At 37.4% G+C, this 18,848-nt stretch overlaps 1 protein-coding gene across 1 annotated transcript in view; it reads right to left on the minus strand.

Moving 5' to 3' along the window:
• The window catches only part of SMC5 (structural maintenance of chromosomes 5), a 76,399-nt gene that overhangs the window by 40,090 nt on the left and 17,461 nt on the right, over positions 1-18,848 (minus strand). Inside the window, exons 6-8 of the mRNA XM_074953261.1 lie at positions 17,556-17,696; positions 12,411-12,572; positions 899-970 (exon numbers count right to left, since the gene is read on the minus strand). Coding sequence (XP_074809362.1) covers positions 899-970; positions 12,411-12,572; positions 17,556-17,696 — 375 coding nt within the window. The remainder of the gene's footprint in view (positions 1-898; positions 971-12,410; positions 12,573-17,555; positions 17,697-18,848) is intronic.

Consider the following 18,848-nt stretch of genomic DNA (forward strand, 5'->3'; position numbering starts at 1 on the left):
AAACACATTATTACAGATTCTTAGATATATGTTTACATAAAATTATAGCAAAAGTTGCATGCTACTGGATAGTTTGAGAATTAATACAGGATTGAATAAGTTCAATGTAACAAAAAGGACTATGCAACTTGAACTCTCCCCCTTATGTTTAATTTTCATATTTATTGACTGAGTGCTTAGCTATGGAGCCTTAATGTGGCATTAACAGCTTTTTGCATTTAATTTTTTATAAATTGTGTACATATAGAAGCCCTCTGATTAGCTAACACAAGCAACTATTCTGTTTCTTCATCTGGTTAGACTTAAGGCACCAAGGTACAGTGGATAAGAGTAAGTGAGCACTAGAAAACATTCTAATGTAGCAAAAGTACTCAACAATAGCAAAAACTTGTAATATCATATTGTATACAAAAAGTAAATTCCTTATAAAAGAACATTACATCTAACTGGAGAAGACAGCTGTTCCATGATAGTGCTCTGTTCTACTGATAAAACTTCATTTTCCTCGAGGATAGCAACTTTAAGGAACTCAGCAAGTCTGAGGGCAGAGGGTGCTGGGAGATACAGTGATTCATTGCATCTCCTGGGTACTTTGTCCCTGTTGCCTCCAAATTTGCCTCTGTACACTTTGGAGGGGGCTGTACCAACCAGCCGTGGGTCCCTGGAGGAGTGGAGGTTGCAGACAGCTTGCAATACTACATTTCATCTCCAGTTCAACTTTCCATCATGAGCAGCTGAAATATGGGTGTCATTGATGGAATCCAAACAGTGACTCAGCCACGACAATTCCACAATATTTCCCTGAACACTACATGTGATGCATTTAGTATTATATCAGTGCTCCACAGCACGAACAAACAAGCATAAAAAAAACCCACACACATTAAGGTTCTCTTACTTGTTTGTCTTTCTTCTCCACTGCATCTTGTTTTTGTTTACATCTTTGAGAAGTGTCTTTGATTTCAGCAGCCTGAATACAACGAAATTAAATGAAAAAAGCAAGAAATTAGCCATAATTATTTTGTATATAACTATTTTTTAAAATGATAGCAAATATGCAAAAATCAGACTTTGGAAGGACATTCTGTTTGGAGCATCAAATATTCACCTATCATAGAATTTATTTTTGACAAAAGCTGCACATTCATCAGAAGAAAATTGTTTCTAGACACCAACAGTTGTTTTATTTCATTGTAATTAGTCTAGCGATGTTTACTACATTTATATTGTCTATAATTTGTACAGAACTTATATCTGCAAGTGGTTTAGGAGCTACAGTGTAACATCATCAGCTATAGAGCTGCGCATTTGGATATACTTGGATATTGGATACACACACACACACACACACACATATACACACACACACAATAAAGAAAGGCTCAACATAATTCTGAAATTAAGATCACAATGCTCTTTAAGGATTGTAAATAAAAGAATTACGTTTAGAGTTTTATATTTTAAAAGGTAGCCTCCTTCTCCAAAACAACTTTCCCAAGGAAGATCTAAATGACTTAGTGCTTAACTGTGACTTCACTGCCACTTACTCTGGAATTGTTGTATATTGTTGCATTGTCTCAAGAGCAACCCAGGAGAGAGTCTGGGACTCAGGGCATAAGCCTCGCTCCCAGGTCCTCTGCAGCTCAAGGAAGAGATTAAACTGTACTGCATCTATATCCTGCACATCTATGCAAGCTGACATGCTTGAGAGAGAGATGGGGTGTTGAGCCAATGTCCCTCCCCCTCCTCCACTCGATTCTCTCTCCTTCCATCCACCTGTGAAAAGAAAGGGTGTGTGGCATGGCAGCTCTGTAACCTGTTCCCTGACTGAGATGCTATCTGTCATGTGGGTAACTAGTGAGGGGCCATAAGGAGGCAACTTGCATCCTCTTAAACCCCTCCACTGCCATGCTAGCCAGGCCACATTTTGGCTTAGTAAATCTTTCTTTTTCAAGAGGCATTTAAAAGGGACCCCACCAATCTGAGATTTAATAAGGGTTTTTTAAAAAAATATATTAAAGTAATTTCAGGTACTGTATCTGAATATCTGAGTCCTGGCAAATTTTGTTATTTTAAATCACATTTTCCTACTTATTAATTTTAAAAAAAAAGTGTCTAACACTCCCCTCCAACTGTATTCAAGACCCATGCAGACAAGAGAGGGAAGTGATTGACTATACAGGGGAAACAGTGAAAATGACTACACTCAAAGGGCATAAACTCCATTGATCTCAATGAGCGTCTTGAATTCAATGAGTCTTTCCACTGACTTCAAGGCTTTGGATCAGACTCAAAGTACTTTCAAACTCACAGAGTAAACAGGGGGAAAAAAAAAAACTAAAAAAAGTAGAGGAGATATTTTTCAACAATCAGTAATTGCACTTAGTAAATGACAATCTGAGGAGTTACTTGCACAACAGTTGCTAAAAAGTTTTCAGACGCAACAGTGGATTTTTTTTATATTATGGTGCCCCTTTAAAAGAGTATGTTAAGTAAAACAACTAAAGATATATTTTGCATACCTGAACTTGTGAATTAATAACAGCACCTGTGTGACAGCACCACTGTCTACTGTAAGTATATTGCACTGACACACAAGGATTCATCTGTAATCCCTACCTCCCTGAGCCACCAGAGCTGGGGGGGAAATCACACTGGTGTGTAGGGGAAGTGATGAAAAACTCCTGTGGCAAATCTTTGGTGAAACTCAAACCAATAAAAAGAGGGAAGAACAATTCAGCATTCTTTTGCCAAACAGGAAGACCTGACAAATTCAGGATGGTAGCGAGCATCAGCATACTGGGATCAGAAAGAACCTGGAGGGTTGGCAATGGATACAGAATTTAGAAAAATCGGGAAACACAATCAGAAGGTGTGTCCAGTTTTGAAAGGAGGAGGGAATCAGGAAGGAGAGAAGTACCTAAGGTATTGTATTTTTGGTTGTAGTTACAGAAAGATGCACAAAAAGTAGGAGGAAAATGAGATGGGTTGTGTCTTGCTTTAATGCATTTTATATATGGTCACACAAAATAAGTTTCTCACCCCTCTGCGTTCTACTGGACTCTAAATTCTGACAGAGGTATCAAAAAACATTAAGGATGATTCATCAATATTTTACAGACAAGCGCAATTTCTCTAAAGAGCCAGAGGAATACAATATCTGCTTGCTATTATCATGAATGAACTGAAAGTACTGTATGGCTGCATATGGATGGAGTTTAAAAATACTGTATTGGAGGCACAGAGCCAAATCACAACAGGGAGATACACTTCTACTTGGCTCCCTCAGCAAGTGTTATCTAACAAACTTAGAGTTAAATCTTACCAATAACTTATTTATTTTTAAGACAATATTTAATACTTCAGCCAATCCTACAATGCCAAAGATTAAGAAGAAAGCCAGCTATTAAGATTTCATGTGAAATTGCCCACTGCTGAGATGAAGGATCTACCATCTTACTGTGAAGCAATTACTGTTTCTGCTCCCGCTGAAAAGCAGACTAAATCAAAGAAAACCTGCCAAAACGTAATGCCTGTTTCCAAAACGTGTGTGCGGCAATAGCCATTATGGATGGGGAAAATGGATTCCATCAACTTCAGAATAGTGCTACTGGAAACCATACAGACAACAGTACTGAAATTAGACCCTTCAGTGCAGAAGCCACCAAAAGATAAATGACCAGAAAAATGACTTTGGGGGCTAAATTTTTAAACAGATCTCTCTACCTGGCTGTCACATGGAAATATTAAAAACTTATGGCCCTGAACTAGTTACGAACATGACAGATAGCATGTCAGTCAGGGAACAGGTTACCGAGCTGCCATGCCACACCCACTTTCTTCTCACAGGTGGATGGAGAGAGAATGGAGAGGAGGTAGGGGAGGGACATTGGCGCCATACCCCATCTCACTCTCAGGCTTGCAGCTTGCACAGATGTGCAGGATATAGATGCAGTACAGTACAGGGAGTACTACAGATGACAGAATCTTTATTGAAAAACCATAGTCCACTGCAATAAGAGAAATACCGAAGAACCCCAACCTATCAACTACAAAAGCTACTATTTTTAAAGCAGGGATAAGGACAGAATCTTATGTGGAGTTAGATATGCAAGAAAGTGTCTTAAAAAGTCATATTGTGTTTTTCCCTAGACCTAAATCCCGGTATTCAGACAAAGAGAAGATTATTAGTACTAATTTAAGACCCCAACCCTGCAGCTGACTGTACACATGTGGACCGAAGCACCTACACACAGTCATTTGCAGAATCAGAGCTTATTACAATATTGAAAATATTGACGCTGTAATCCTCTTTCTCCCCACCCCAAAAAAAACCTCAGGTAGGCATTCTAGAGAGAAATCTCTCTCTCTTTGGAAACAGTCAGCTGCAAGACTTTAAAAAAAAAATCCAAAACCTGCAACATTTTAAATGTCAGCACAGGGACACTTGATATCAACTGGAAAATTAATTCTAACTAGATTATGACAGACATTGTTAAATCATATGTACATTTGATTTACATTCATATTTTATATATGTGAATAACCAACTTTTTTTTATCTGCCTTTCATTTTTTATGACTGAGAAGAAATATATTTTTGTATGAAACTGAAAATTGTTTTTTAAAATAGGGCCAAACAGCCTCCTCCCGTGTAAACCCCTTTGAAGCTCCCCAAGGGAAGGAAGACTCAGCAAGGTTCCCCTCAGGGAATTTTCCCAAACTGTTCAAGGGGGAAGGCCTTCTCCTAACTTGAAAAATGAACAGGATTTTATTCCTTCAGATCCTGCGATTCCACCTAAGGCACAGGGTCATCCCATGCATAGACCATCACCCCCTTAGAATGGGGTTCTTGGCCAGAGAAGAACCACAGAAAAGTTAATGTAATATCAGATACATTAATTTTCCTACAGATTTGCTTTCAGACTTGCCTCCTTCCAACCAGAGATGCCTAATACTACAGAGAGCTTTTTGCAGGCCTGGGTGGAGCAGTGGGGACACACACATGGGCATGCACATCGAGATCTCAGGGTAACAGTCAGGCTTGTAGATGTTTAATTCTGATGTCTGGCACAAATGGCCTGAAGAAAATCCTATTACACAACTGGTCATAACATGCCCAAAACTGAAACCGAACTTTAAAGTTGGACTGCTTCCACCCATTGCCAAACTGAGGATAAACAGAAGATCACACAGTTCTTGGGGGTATGGATTTATATTGCTTTCCATAACAAAAATAAGTGTCAATCTTTTTATTCCAATTATGAAACAACGTTTTCTACATGTAGATTGTTCATCTGAAGTTTGTAATTAAAAGGAAATTCAAAAAAGTTAGATACGCTATACTGATATAGTGAAGTGTTTTTAATCTTTAAGAATGTGTGCAGTTTCTCTGACTTATTTTAGGAGATGACAGCCATGTGAAGTAGCCTGTGTTAGCATGTACTATTAAACTGGTTGATTCTTTAACATAAAGCAAAAAAGAATGTGAGCACAGTCTTCCCATGATCGTACAAGCACTTTAGTTGCTGCCCCCACATCTTTTGCTATTGATGCCAGTGAACATTCTCTGGCAACAAATCAAGGAGCACGCTCCGTTTTCACATGCCAAGAAAAGGCAGGGTGGGGGCAGAGTGGAAATCAATTACCAATCCCCAAAAGAGAACTACCGACACAAACAATCAGTAGCTCTATGGCAATACTTACTTACAAAATACTAATCCTGCAACGATGTTATGATAATGAGAATTTAATTTGATTATCAGGAATTATTCAATTTATGTGGTCCCCATTAATGTAATATATAACCCCTCCACACATATATTTTTCCTCACAACATAGCAATAAAATAGGAAAACATTAATACCACCTCCCCCTTACAAATGGAGCACTGAAACAGAGATAATGAGAGTAAATTCCTGGCACCATTAAAGTCAATGGAATCTTTGCCATTGACTTTCGTGGAACCAGGATTTCATCCTAAGTGACTTGCCCAAGATCATACAGAAAGCAGAAGGCACAATCAGGCACACAACTCATATTTCCAAGGTTCCAGTCTGTTGCCTTAACCACCAGAACATCCTTTCTTCCCCAGAATAGAACAATGCACCTCAATCTTGAAAAGCACTGTCATCAAAACAAGTCTTAGACACACCAAATAATATCAGCACAAAATCTTGTTTTAAGGCAATATTACATCACAACACATTAACTGTAAATTAAATCAATCCAACCATAACATAATTCTAAATTAAAATCAACTGTAAAACACTGTTAGAATATCACAGTGAATATTCTATTACTCTCCCATTTGGAATAAATGATTTATTTCCTCTACCACCTCCTTGCTTTTTTGCTGGTAGGAACACAGACAGAGTACTGCTGAACTACAGGCACAATTTAGATCTATCTAATTTACACACACAGGCCCTGATCCCACAATGGAACTACTCACTTGCATAAAGACAAAAGAAGGTTTATAGGATCAGGGATTTGTTAATCTGACTTCAGAAAACAGATGTACTGATTCAAGTATGTTGCTGTCACCTGGTTTGATCCTTTTCCATCACTTTTATCATTTCTATCACCTCCTCAGCTTTGGCTCCCACTTTTACATAGCACATAACCCATAATGAAGAATTTCTTTTCTGTACAAGTTAAAACAAAGATGCTTAATATATTTTCCTGTGTTTTTCATACAGAGCATAACTTTTTCATTAATATAGCCCTATATTTCTAAGAATTATGGCAACGGTGATTCACAGCAGAATTCCTTCCTGCTTTTAGAAATCAGTAAAACATTAATTAAAAATGAGAAAATGATTAAAACTTAGCAGGATAATACCAAGCTGTGCAAATGCAGCTTTGCATTTAACAAGCATGGAGGACTGTACAGCATTATGAAAATTAATCTCAGGCTTCCAGCTGTTAAATTCCCTCTAAGGAAACACATACTTTTACAATAAAACTGAAAATAGTGCAATTTGTTTTAAAAAAAAAGTTAAGACATTTTGAACCACAATAGCAAAAAAAAAAAAAAAACCAACCTCCTCCCTTGTAAAACACCACCAACAAACAAAAACTTTGAGCAGTACTGTGGAGCATGAAATCAAAACATGCTTGCATTTATTTACTTGTAATGGACTAGTTTAGCAAAAACGTTTTAGCTGTCTTTGAAGTAATTTAACAGTAGACTCAGTCTAACAGAAAATGGTTGCATGCACTTATCTGTTAAAAACAAGATAGAAAGAGAGCATACACCCAGAATCACATCGGTAATACCTCATCAAATTTTGGCATAAACCTTGGCTGCTGAAAAGTGATACTGCACAGTGCAATCCATTTCATCTGCCAGAGCAAAATAATGATCTGAGCCAGGTTCTGCTCTCATTGAAATCAATGGTCAAACTTACATTATCTTTAGTGAAAGCAAAACTGGGTCCTAACTGATAAAACAACAAACAATATTATTTATACAATCTCCAATTTCAAATGATATAAAAAGTTCCTGATTAAAATGCAGTGTTAAATTCCATGTTAAATATATTAAATTATCATCCACCAACTGAATACTACTGAGTTTCTTTTTAAGAAAGCACATGATGAAAGAGTATAGCTAATTAAACTTCGTTACAAATAATAGTTGCTAAAAACTTAGGTGCCAATTCTGCAAGTTCCCCCATGTGGGCAGTCATCTTCAGTTGTGTGTTCGTTCAGGCAGGAGTGGTAAGATCATTGTTCAACCTGATCCTGATTTTCTTCAAATGTATTTATCAGCAATCAAATAATTTGGACAAATAATTTTCATTTTCTCAGTTATTGATTAACAGTTTGCTTTGCCTATTTGTTATTCATAGACTCAGACTGTAAGGCCAGAAGGGACCACCATGATCATCTATTCTGACCTTGTGCACATTGCAGACCACTGAACCTCACGCACCCACTCCAGTAATAGATCTATAAACCTCTGGTTGAGTTACTGATGTCCTCAAATAATGATTTAATTTAAAGACTTCAAGTTACAGAAAATCCACAATTTAATCTAGTTTAAACCAGCAAGTGACCTGTGCCCCAACGTGCAGAGGAAGGTTAAAAAAAAAAAAAAGCCCAGGGTCTCTGCCATTCTGACCTGGAGAAAAATTCCTTTGTGACCCCAAATATGGTGATCAGTTGGACCCTGAGCATGTCAACAAGACTCACCAGCCAGACACTTGGGAAAAAATACACTGTAGTAACTCAGTTCTTCCTCTCTAGTGTCTGAGCTCCTGCCATTGGGGATATTGGCAACTAGCAGTTGCAGATGGGCCACAAGTATTGTAGACCAGGGGTCGGCAACTTTTGGCATGCAGCCCATCAGAGTAATCTGCTGGCAGGCCACGAGGCGTTTTGTTTACATTGACTGTCCGCAGGCATGGCCCCTCGCAGAACCGCGGCCACTAGGAGCTGTGGGGAGTGCGAGGAGGGTGTGCCTGCGGACGGTCAACGTAAACAAAAACGCCCTGCGGCCTGCCAGCAGATTACCCTGATGGGCTACATGCCAAAGGTTGCCAACCCCTGTTGTAGACAATCTGATTGTGGCATCCACGCCATAAACTTATCAAGCTCAGTCTTGAAACCAGTTGGGTATTTTGCCCTCACTGGTCCCCTTGGAAGGCTGTCCCAGAACTTCACTCCTCTTAGGGTTAGAAATCTTTGTCTAAATTCAAGTCTGAACTCTATGGCCAATTTATATCCATTTGTTCTTGTGCCGACGTTGGCGTCTAACTTAAATAACTCCTCTCCATCCCTGGTCAGTTGTGTGATTGGTGAACTAAACCATTAGTATTGTTTCTACACCTTGATTGGATGACACGCCTTCAGGGTGGATTAAAAAAAAATAATTTTTTTTTTTAAATCAGACTTTATTTAAATTGGATTTTTGACATTTAAATTAACTACATGTTTTGTTTTTAAAATAAACCAATTTAAAATTAAATCGGAAACTGACAGCTTATGTTAAAGCCTAAACTTACTATAATCTATTAAAATCATTTACATTAAATACAAAAAATATTAAGCAGTATATTTGTTGCAGGGCTGTGACTTAATCGCAATTAACTCATGCGAATAACAAAAAAAATTAACTGCGATTTAAAAAATTGCAATTAATCGCAGTCTTAATCATACTGTTAAATAATAGAATACCAAGTGAAATTTATTAAATATTTTTGATGTTTTTCTATATTTTAATATATATTGTATTCTGTGTTGTAACTGAAACCAAAGTGTATATTACTTTTCATTACAAATAAAATGATTGCACTGTAAAAATGATAAACAAAATAAATAGTATTTTTCCATTAACCTCATACAAGTACTGTAGTGCAATCGCTTTGTCGTGAAAGTGCAACTTACAAACGTAGATTTTTTTAACATAAACTGCACTCAAAAATAAAACAATGTAAAACTTTAGAGCCTATAAGTCCACCCAGACCTACTTCTTATTCACCCAATCGCTAAGACAAACAAGTCTGTTTCCATTTACAGGAGATAATGCTGCCCTCTTATTTACAATGTCACCAGAAAGTGAGAACAGGCATTCGCATAGCACTTTTGTAGCTGGCACTGCAAGGTATTTACATGCCAGATATACTAATATCTGTGTGTCCCTTCATGCTTCGGCCACCATTCCAGAGGACATGCTTCCATGCTGATGAGTCTCGTTTAAAAAAAAAAAAAGTTAATTCAATTTGTGACTGAACTCCTAGGAGGAGAATTGTATGCCCTCTGCTGTTTTACTCACATTCTGCCATATATATTTCAGTTCATGTTCATAGCAGTCTTGGATGATGACCCAGCACATGTTGTTCCTTTTAAGAACACTTTCACTACAGATTTCACAAAACGCAAAAAAGTACCAATGTGAGATTTCTAAAGATAGCTACAGCACTCAACACAAGGTTTAAGAATCTGAAGTGCCTTCCAAAATCTGAGAGGGACGAGGTGTGGAGCATGCTTTCAGAAGTCTTAAAAGAGCAACACTCCAACGCGGAAACTACAGAACACAAACCACCAAAAGAGAAAGTCAACCTTCTGATGGTGGCATCTGACTCGGATAATGAAAATGAACATGCATCGTTCCGTACTGCTTTGGATTGCTATCGAGCAGAACCTGTCATCAGCATGGACGCATGTCCCCTGGCACGGCTGAAGCATGAAGTGACATATGAGTCTTTAGCGCATCTGGCATGTAAATATCTTCTGATGCTGGATACAACTGTGCCATGAGAATGCCTGTTCTCACTTTCAGGTGACCTCGAAAACAAGAAGCGGGCAGCATTATCTTCTGCAAATGTAAACAAACTTGTTTGTCTGAGCGATTGGCTGAACAAGATGTAGGACTGAGTGGACTTGCAGACTCTAAAATCTTTCAGTGTTTTATTTTTAATGCAGTTTTTTTTTTTAAAACATAATTCTACATTTGTAAGTTCAACTTTCATGATAATGAGATTTCACTACAGTACTTGTATTAGGTGAATTGAAAAGTACTATTTCTTTTGTTTTATTACAGTGCAAATACTTGTAATCAAAAATAAATATAAAGTGAGTACTGTATTCTGTGTTGTAATTGAAATCAATATATTTGAAAATGTAGAAAACATCAAAAATTTTTAAATAAATGGTATTCTATTATTGTTTAATAGTGCAATTAATCACATGCGATTAATTTTTTTAATTGCTTGACAGTCCTAATAAGTTGCCAGGTTTTAAAGAAAGTGAAACCACAGAACTTGTGAAAGTCACTAGTTAAGCAAGCATCTGGAAACAGAGTTTGTTGAAGTAATAAACCATCTTTTGACACCAGCAGCCCATTCTGCAGGTGCAAAGAGAATATTTTCTTCATTTCAGTATATTCAACTAGTTCAGTTCGATTACTAATTCATTCAAAGTTAAGAAACCATTTGAAAGTTAAAAAGTTGGAAAGCTCGTTTTCCTCTTCCAAGCTATGGATAAAAATTAGGTGTGAGAGGGTGAGATCTACTAGCTCTATCATCTTGAAGGACATGGTGACCAGAAACCAATCAGTTCAATTCACTAACTATAGATAACACTGCCTTTGTTTAATAAATTAACTTTTTTTCTTATCAGAAAATTTATCAAAACATAGTTTTAAATGAAAAACAACTAATGTATCCAGCACTTGGGTAATTTTATTTAATAAAAAAATTAAAATGCTGTTTTTCAGCATTTTTAATTTAATTTGAATTTCCATCCAAATAGTTTGATACAAATCACAAGTAAAATATTAATCACCTTGTAAATAAGAAATGCATTGTTACATTTTCAAACATCATAAAAATGTAAAAAGTAAGCATCTGAAAAAATGCAAGTTAAACACCAATTTTAGTGCAAAGGCAATATTTAGTTGCATATCAATATATTTCAATAGTTACCAACTAATGAGAATCAATCTTTCTTTAGGAAAATAACTAAAAAGTACAAACTTAAATTATTAAAACTGATGATTTAAATCAAGGTTTCCTGCTTGCTGATTTAAATCGTGATTAAAATTGGTGATTTAGATTCCTTTGATTTAAGTCAATCCACTCTGCTCACCATTTTTTAAAAGAACAAACAGCAAATAATGAATACAGTACATCTGATACTCGGGCTAAAATATTCATAGCAATCTTTCAGGATTCACAAACATTTTCCAATGGTATGAATACATGGCAGCTATCCAAAAACTCTCAAACAACATACCTAAATTAACTGTTTTTATTCATAAATATTATTATGAATCATGGAGGATGACCAGTTACTATCTGACTAACTCTATCATATAGGTATTTAGAATAGGGTTAAATGTAGATGGAGTAGCAGCTCAGGAAATCAGTAGGCCAAAATATTCAAAATTGGATGCATAAAACTAGCTACCTAAACTAAACTGGCCTGATTTTCAGGAGGTGCTCATCACTCAGAGTTCCCAAATTAAGTAAATGAAAGTGCTGCAGGTGCTTGGCACCTCTGGAAAAAAAAAAAAAGAAAATCAGGCCAAATTAATTAGCTGTCTAACTTTATGGAACTAAGTCTGTATATGTTGGCCTAAAGATTTTTAATATAAGAAAACCATATGGCTGTGTCTATTCCTATGGTGCTTTTGCAGTGGTGCACCAAATGGGATCACAGAAAGCGAACTAAGTAGTACGTAACTCCACATAGCCATATTTAATTTCCTTTTAGGGAGGAGAGGCACAAAGAACAGAGCAGGGAAAATGAGGGGCAAAAATACTTTCATTAAAATCCCTTCTAAAAACATGCTATTTCTACTATACAAAAATGAACATATTCTGATTGCTTCATGTTCCATTTTCAGCTTTATTAAACATATGGAATGTCTAAATATTTTAACCGAGAATCCAAAATACATACCTTCTCTTTGATTTTTATATCCAAATTCCTCCATTGCTTTTCAACTTCTTGGATTTGCTGTGTCATGGGAGACTTTGTTTGTTGTAGTTTTTTTAATTCTTCCTTTGCATGGTCACGGTTTTGTTTCACCTCCTCATGCATTTGGCGAACATTTTCATATTCCTTGCAAGAGTTTCAAGCAAAACAATGAAAGCTTTTTACCTTCTGCATTTAGCTGGATACACATATTATGCCTCTGCAGTGCTCATGTTTAATTCAACAAGAATTGTGCAAAAAGTCTGTTTTACAGTGATCGAGTTCCAGTAATGGTTCAATTAACTTGTTAGGTTTGGATCAGCTTGACCCTGAGATACAATGACCCACCTATTTCCTGCTGATCAAAAGCATGCAATGGCATTTGAACAATTTTGGTATAAAAGTATGAGTATAAACATCCAATTATTCTGTGAATATCCTGACTTGTGTTTGTGTCCTGGATAATACTGAACCTGGGGAGTTTGTCCTGGTTTCGGCATAGCCCACCAGTTGACATCAACCCATCATTCCACTGCAACTCCCAACACCAAGATGAACCTGGAAACTCTACTGGTATCTACAGGAACCTGAAATGTGAGTTCAAGAGCACAAGAGTCTGAGGTACTCCAAATTCTGGGGCATGCGAAAAACAGAAATGCTCATATTAGGATTTCAGACTATTATCTATTCTTTTTGCTTTATGTGTTGTTGCCTTTTCCCACCTGGATATTAATTTTCTACTTGTAAACAAAGAACATTTTTGTATTGCTGCCCAAGTTACTTTGAAACATTCTTTGTCAAACCCTTCCAAAATGGTGAGTCTCAGAAGAGCAACTTAATCCCCTGGTGACACTGACAGATAAACAGTTTGCTCTCCAGTTACTGTAGTTCAAGATTATTGCAGGGACTGATTCACAGACTTGGGATGCACCTCACAATGCCACATACTTGCTGGAAACATCTAGAAAGCCTTGGCCTATGGACAATGCAGCATCAAATGTTGAGACCCAAAGGGTATATAAAGGAGCTATGGGCCTGACCTGCCCCTCAGTTTCTTTCACTATTTCAAAGTCCACTAGGAAGGCTCAGAAATAGTTGGGAAGGAGGATTGATCATGTCAATTAACCTACACAAGCTAGCACCTCCAAGTTATTCAGTTATAGGTGAATAACTATTGCTTTTTTCAAATATTTTCTTAAGAGATCTATTCTCTGTGAATCTGATTAGCAAAGATTTTTGTAAAGGTGGTAGGAGGACCTAACTAAACAAACAAACATCATTCTACCAAGTTGAGTGTCAGATCTTAAGATAAATCTAGAATGACATGTACACGTATGAACAAAGATCCAAGTCACAGCTCTACAGATGCCAAGCATGGGGATGTTTCTAAGAGAAACTGTGGGGATTACAAATAAAGCAATGGAATGTACCTTAAGACTTTTGGGAATCATAACCCTCACAAGATCATAACACTCTGTATCTATATATAGTCTCTACGTAGGTAATTTTAAACTATAAAGAATCTGTAGGACTACTTGATAGGTTTATTTCCACTAAAGATAGTAGCTAAATGCTCTATTTACACCTAGGCTATGTAGTAAAGCTTTCCCCAGTAATTAATGTAGTTCTGGGGGGAAAGGAGAAAAGTCAAACAGGTGGTTAATAAAGGGATATCAGAGTAGATCCATAGATTTCAAGACCAGGAGGGGCCATTATGATCATCTAGTCTGATCTCCTGCATAACAAAGGTCATAGTAATAACCTGTACTACACCCAATAATTTGTGGTTGACCTAAACCATGTCTTTTCTAAAAGACATCCAAGCTTTTCCCCCCCACAGCATTGCAGTGAGAACTCTTGTTCAGTTAGTTATGAATAATGACCACCAGGTCATTTTCAAAGTCATTGACTTCCAACATAGTCCAGCATCCTGTAAGTATCTAAACTTCCTTAGATAATAATTTGGACTATGTACAAAATCACCAGGGGATCTTCATAGAGAAACTTGATAAAGTGAAGTAGTAGTCAAATAAACTGAGCTCAGTCTGATACTTGAGAGGGTTTTGTGTGTCAAAAGATAATCAAATATCAGAATAGTAGCAGATGTTGGGTTACTCTGGTTTTGGGCTGCCCAAAAAGGGAATCTCTTACATTTTGCAGCACGTTTGTCTAGTAGGGTGCTTACAAATCTGCATCAGTATCAGCTCCAAAACACACTAATAATTCTGTCCTGTTAAGATTTCAAAATCCAAAGAGGTAGTTGCAAGGATTTTAATCTAACTGTAGCACGCTGTCATTTTCTGTGAAAAAAATGAGTGGGAATTAGTGAAGACAAGGATGGAAGCTGCAGGTTAGCCCCCAATTGGACTTATTGGTACTGAATATATCAGAAGCACTTTTTCTCCATCCTCTCTAATTTTCCATTATTCTTAGGATCAGCGGTATTGGAGTTAAGGCATAAAGAAAAGAAAACATGAGAGGGGAAATAAGGTCTTCCTCTTTCAAAGAGGGAGGGTGGCATCCTCTTTCATTGCCAATAGATCTATTTGCAGGATTTTCCCATGTCAGAAACAAGGAACAAAGCACTTCTTACTTTCAAGACCATGGTATGCCTACATCTTGAATACCGTGTGCTGATGTGGTCGCCCCATCTCAAAGAAGGTATATTGGAATTGGAAAAGGTTCAGAAAAGGGCAACAAAAATTATTGGAATGGTATGGAATGGCTTCCGTATGAGGAGAGATTTATAAATCTGGATCTTTTCAGCTTGGAAAAGAGACGGCTAAGGGGAGATATGATTGAGGTCTATAAAATCATGACTGGTATAGAGAAAGTAGATAAGAAAGTGTTATTACTTCTCATAACACAAGAACTAGGGGTCACCAAATGAAATTAATAGGCAGCAGGCTTAAAACAAATAAAAGGAAGTATTTCTTCACACAACGCACAGTCAACCTGTGGAACTCTTTGCCAGAAGATGTTGTGAAGGCCAAGACCATAAGAGGGTTCAAAAAAGAACTAGATAAATTCAAGGAGGATAGGTCCTTCAATGGCTATTAGCCAGGATGGGCAGGAATGGTGTCCCTAGCCTCTGTTTGCCAGAAGCTGGGAATGAGCAACAGGGGATGGATCACTTGATGATTACCTGTTCTGTTCATTCCCTCTGGGGCACCTAGCACTGGCCACTGTCGCAAGACAGGATACTGGGCTAGATGGACCCTTGGTCTGACCCAGTAGGGCCATTCTTATGTTCTTATGTGCTACAAGGTGAAATTTCTGCTGAGACTGTAGACTAATGTACTCTATATGCCTCACAGGCCAACAGTGCTGAGGACAAGATTTTTGAATGCACTGCCTCCTCAAGGAATAGCTTTATTACAAAGAGCAGATCTGGCTCCACCCTGGTAGATCATATAGTTCATCTTCATGCTACTGCCGGCTAAATATTTGTATTACCTGATTCCGTACTTGATGGATAATAGACTTGAGAAGCCAACTAAACCACTTGTCTCAGTACAATGGTATGTAACCTGGTATCTGCCAAGTTACAGAACGTTAATTGTGACTTAACTAAGTGAGCACTCCAACCCGTGGTAGAGACACCTGTTGGCATTACTATACTGGGATTCAATGGATGGAAAGCTACGTGTCTTCTCTGTTCAAATCCACTATGCAAGTGAATTCAGTGTTCTGAGGGATAGCCACTAGGAGGTAGGGGTCAGGCTGACTGCTTCTTGTCCCCCTTTAGACTCAAATGTTCAGGATGGCAAAAGTGTGATCAATGATTTCTACAGAGCTCTTGGGAAAATTTAAGTGTGCAGGTGTGTCTCAGCTGTGTGAATCTACAAAGGCATTACTCAAAGAACCATTTGTTTCCAAATGTAAGAGTCAATTCAGAAATATGTGTGTTATGACAAACATTAATTTGTTTTCTCCTTAGTCTCTACTGATTAGCCTTCAAAGTACTGCCCCAATGACAGAGATGTCAATGATCTTTCCTGATTAACTGTGCACCGCTTATAGCTGTCCTGTTTAAACAGATAACTCAGTTAAGGAGTAAAAAGTATCCCCTACCACTAGAGGAGAAATTCACTTCACCCACATAAAAGAAAAGGGCAAAGTCCATCCTCCGCTGCCAGGTTGGAAAGCTATAGCCCTTGTCCCCCAGTAGCTGTCCCTTCATACCATTTGTACTGTGGGTTAGGGGCACCTGAGTCACATAATTATGAATCCTGTTGCCCCTCCTCAGGTCTACCGATCAATGGCTGGCATGGAGGCTTCTTCCTTAATGTACAGGGAGCTTCTGTGTGGTTGCTACACCTGCAACTCCCCTCATGCAGTGCCACTACATGGCTAACCTACTATAGAGTGCCACGCTTTCTGCACCCTCTGTGAATTTCAGTCAGTGTGAATAAGATCCAAAAACTTGCCACATATACTTCATTAATTAAGCCCATAAAGGAAACTTTAATCGATGGCATGAAAGCAGAATAAATATAATAATGACAAATACCTCAAAATACTAAACAACCCCAGCTTAAATGATAACTTTGATTCTCCAAATCTGAGTCAGTTTTGAAATATTACATTTTGTAATTCAAAATAATTCAGACTCTTGTGGACATAAGAGGATGGTTATTAAGTAAGCCAAAATGATTTACCTTTAACCCAGCAAGTCTCTTTGATTTCTGTAAAGCACTTATCTCCAGTGCTAGGTGCTTGTATGACAAAACAATTTGTGAAACTCACTGCAAGGCTTACTTCTGAAGCAACAAAAAGACCCATCATTCATTATGCTGTAGGGCACAAGGTGATCAGCTGCTTGGAAATACCACCACCCAATAATACAGTACTGAATGATTGATCTAGCGGAGGGAGTCACTAGTACTTCCTGCTTTAAAAGGAAGGCAAAGCCATTGCTTGAAGCAATAGGTGCAACTAGGCAAAAGCTAAGTGAGGCCAGGGGTAGAACACAATGTTTCAGGACAATTATACACTTTCGATAATGTTGGTAGTGCTCAGGCTATTCTGGGTTGGAAAAAAAACTTATTTCACTGCATAGTAACTCTCTCTTTTTAAAAATATGGCAGATTTATAATAGTTTTTCAGAAAAATTGGGGGAAAACTTACCACCCACGGTCTTTTTCTCTCAAGCATCTCTATTAAATCTAGATGACGCTTGCGTTCATAGTATCTCTCCACATCTTGCTTATACCGTTCATTTCTTTGCTTCATTTTCTCCAAGAAATTAGTTTTCTCTTGCAATGAACTCTGTCAGAAAATATATTTTACACTATTTACTTTACTCTATTAAAATAACTAAATACAAAGGGGTATGCAGAAATTATGAAAAGTATGTCAACGGAGCAGAAATTAAGGATTAGACAGACGTTTTAGAACAATTTAGTTGTGTTCTAATTGCAACTAAACTTCATTCTTCAAAAAAGGAAGAATCAAACCTAGTTATAGCCAACAGTACTGGAAGGTGCAGGACAACTTTTCCCACATAATTGTGCCATGGAAACTCAAGTTTGATATAGGTAATGAGATGCAAGATGGATGAACCAATATCTTTTATTGAACCAAGTTCTGTTGAAAGAAACACACTTTTAAGACTACAAACTCGAAAGCGTGTCTCTTTCACCACCAAAATCTGGTCCAATAGAAGGTATTACCTCACCCACCTTGTTTCTCTAATATCCTGGGATCAACATGGCTACAACAAGTAACAAGAGTAATTCAAACACAACTAATCTTTAAAAAAAACAAAAAACATTTTCTGATCAAACAAATTATTCTCTAGTGGTCAACAGGAGAGGGGGAGGAACTATTTTTCATTACTGCATTACACAGTTTGTTCTTTCTTGAGTGAATTCTAATTAGTAGTGAAAGTAGAGATATTTTGTTCAGTTAAGAAGCGATTTTATAACTATTAGTTTTGCACCTCTTTATAATTCCTTTATCTATCTTGTTTAATTAAATTAACAGATACTATATGGCAAACAAAGTGACATTTTATTATTAGCTTGGTATCGCCATAGTACCTAGTCAATGTCACAGTTTGTCATATAATATTCTACCCCTTAAGTTAGGAGCTGTGTGCATGCCCCCATTCAGCCCCATTCCTCTCACCATTATTATTCTTTATAACTGGAAGATAAATGTCAACGTACTAAACTTTATTTGGAGGATAGGCAGAGATGAGATACGGTATTGTTATGCTGTTAAGCATTAATGGGTGTCATTAATTAGTTGTTTGATCTACAGACAATGGCATAAGTGATTGAAGCTGTGGCTGTACTAATGAGATGGGAGAGGCTTCATGTGCGCCCAATTTTCCCCTTGGAGTTTTCAGATTTCCCCCCATATCAATAATGTTCTGGACACTTATGCCTAAAACATTCCCTGAAATTTTGGAAATGA

The sequence above is a fragment of the Natator depressus genome, chromosome 5 (genome assembly GCF_965152275.1).
Source record: "Natator depressus isolate rNatDep1 chromosome 5, rNatDep2.hap1, whole genome shotgun sequence".
In the NCBI taxonomy this organism is placed as follows: Eukaryota; Metazoa; Chordata; order Testudines; family Cheloniidae; genus Natator; species Natator depressus.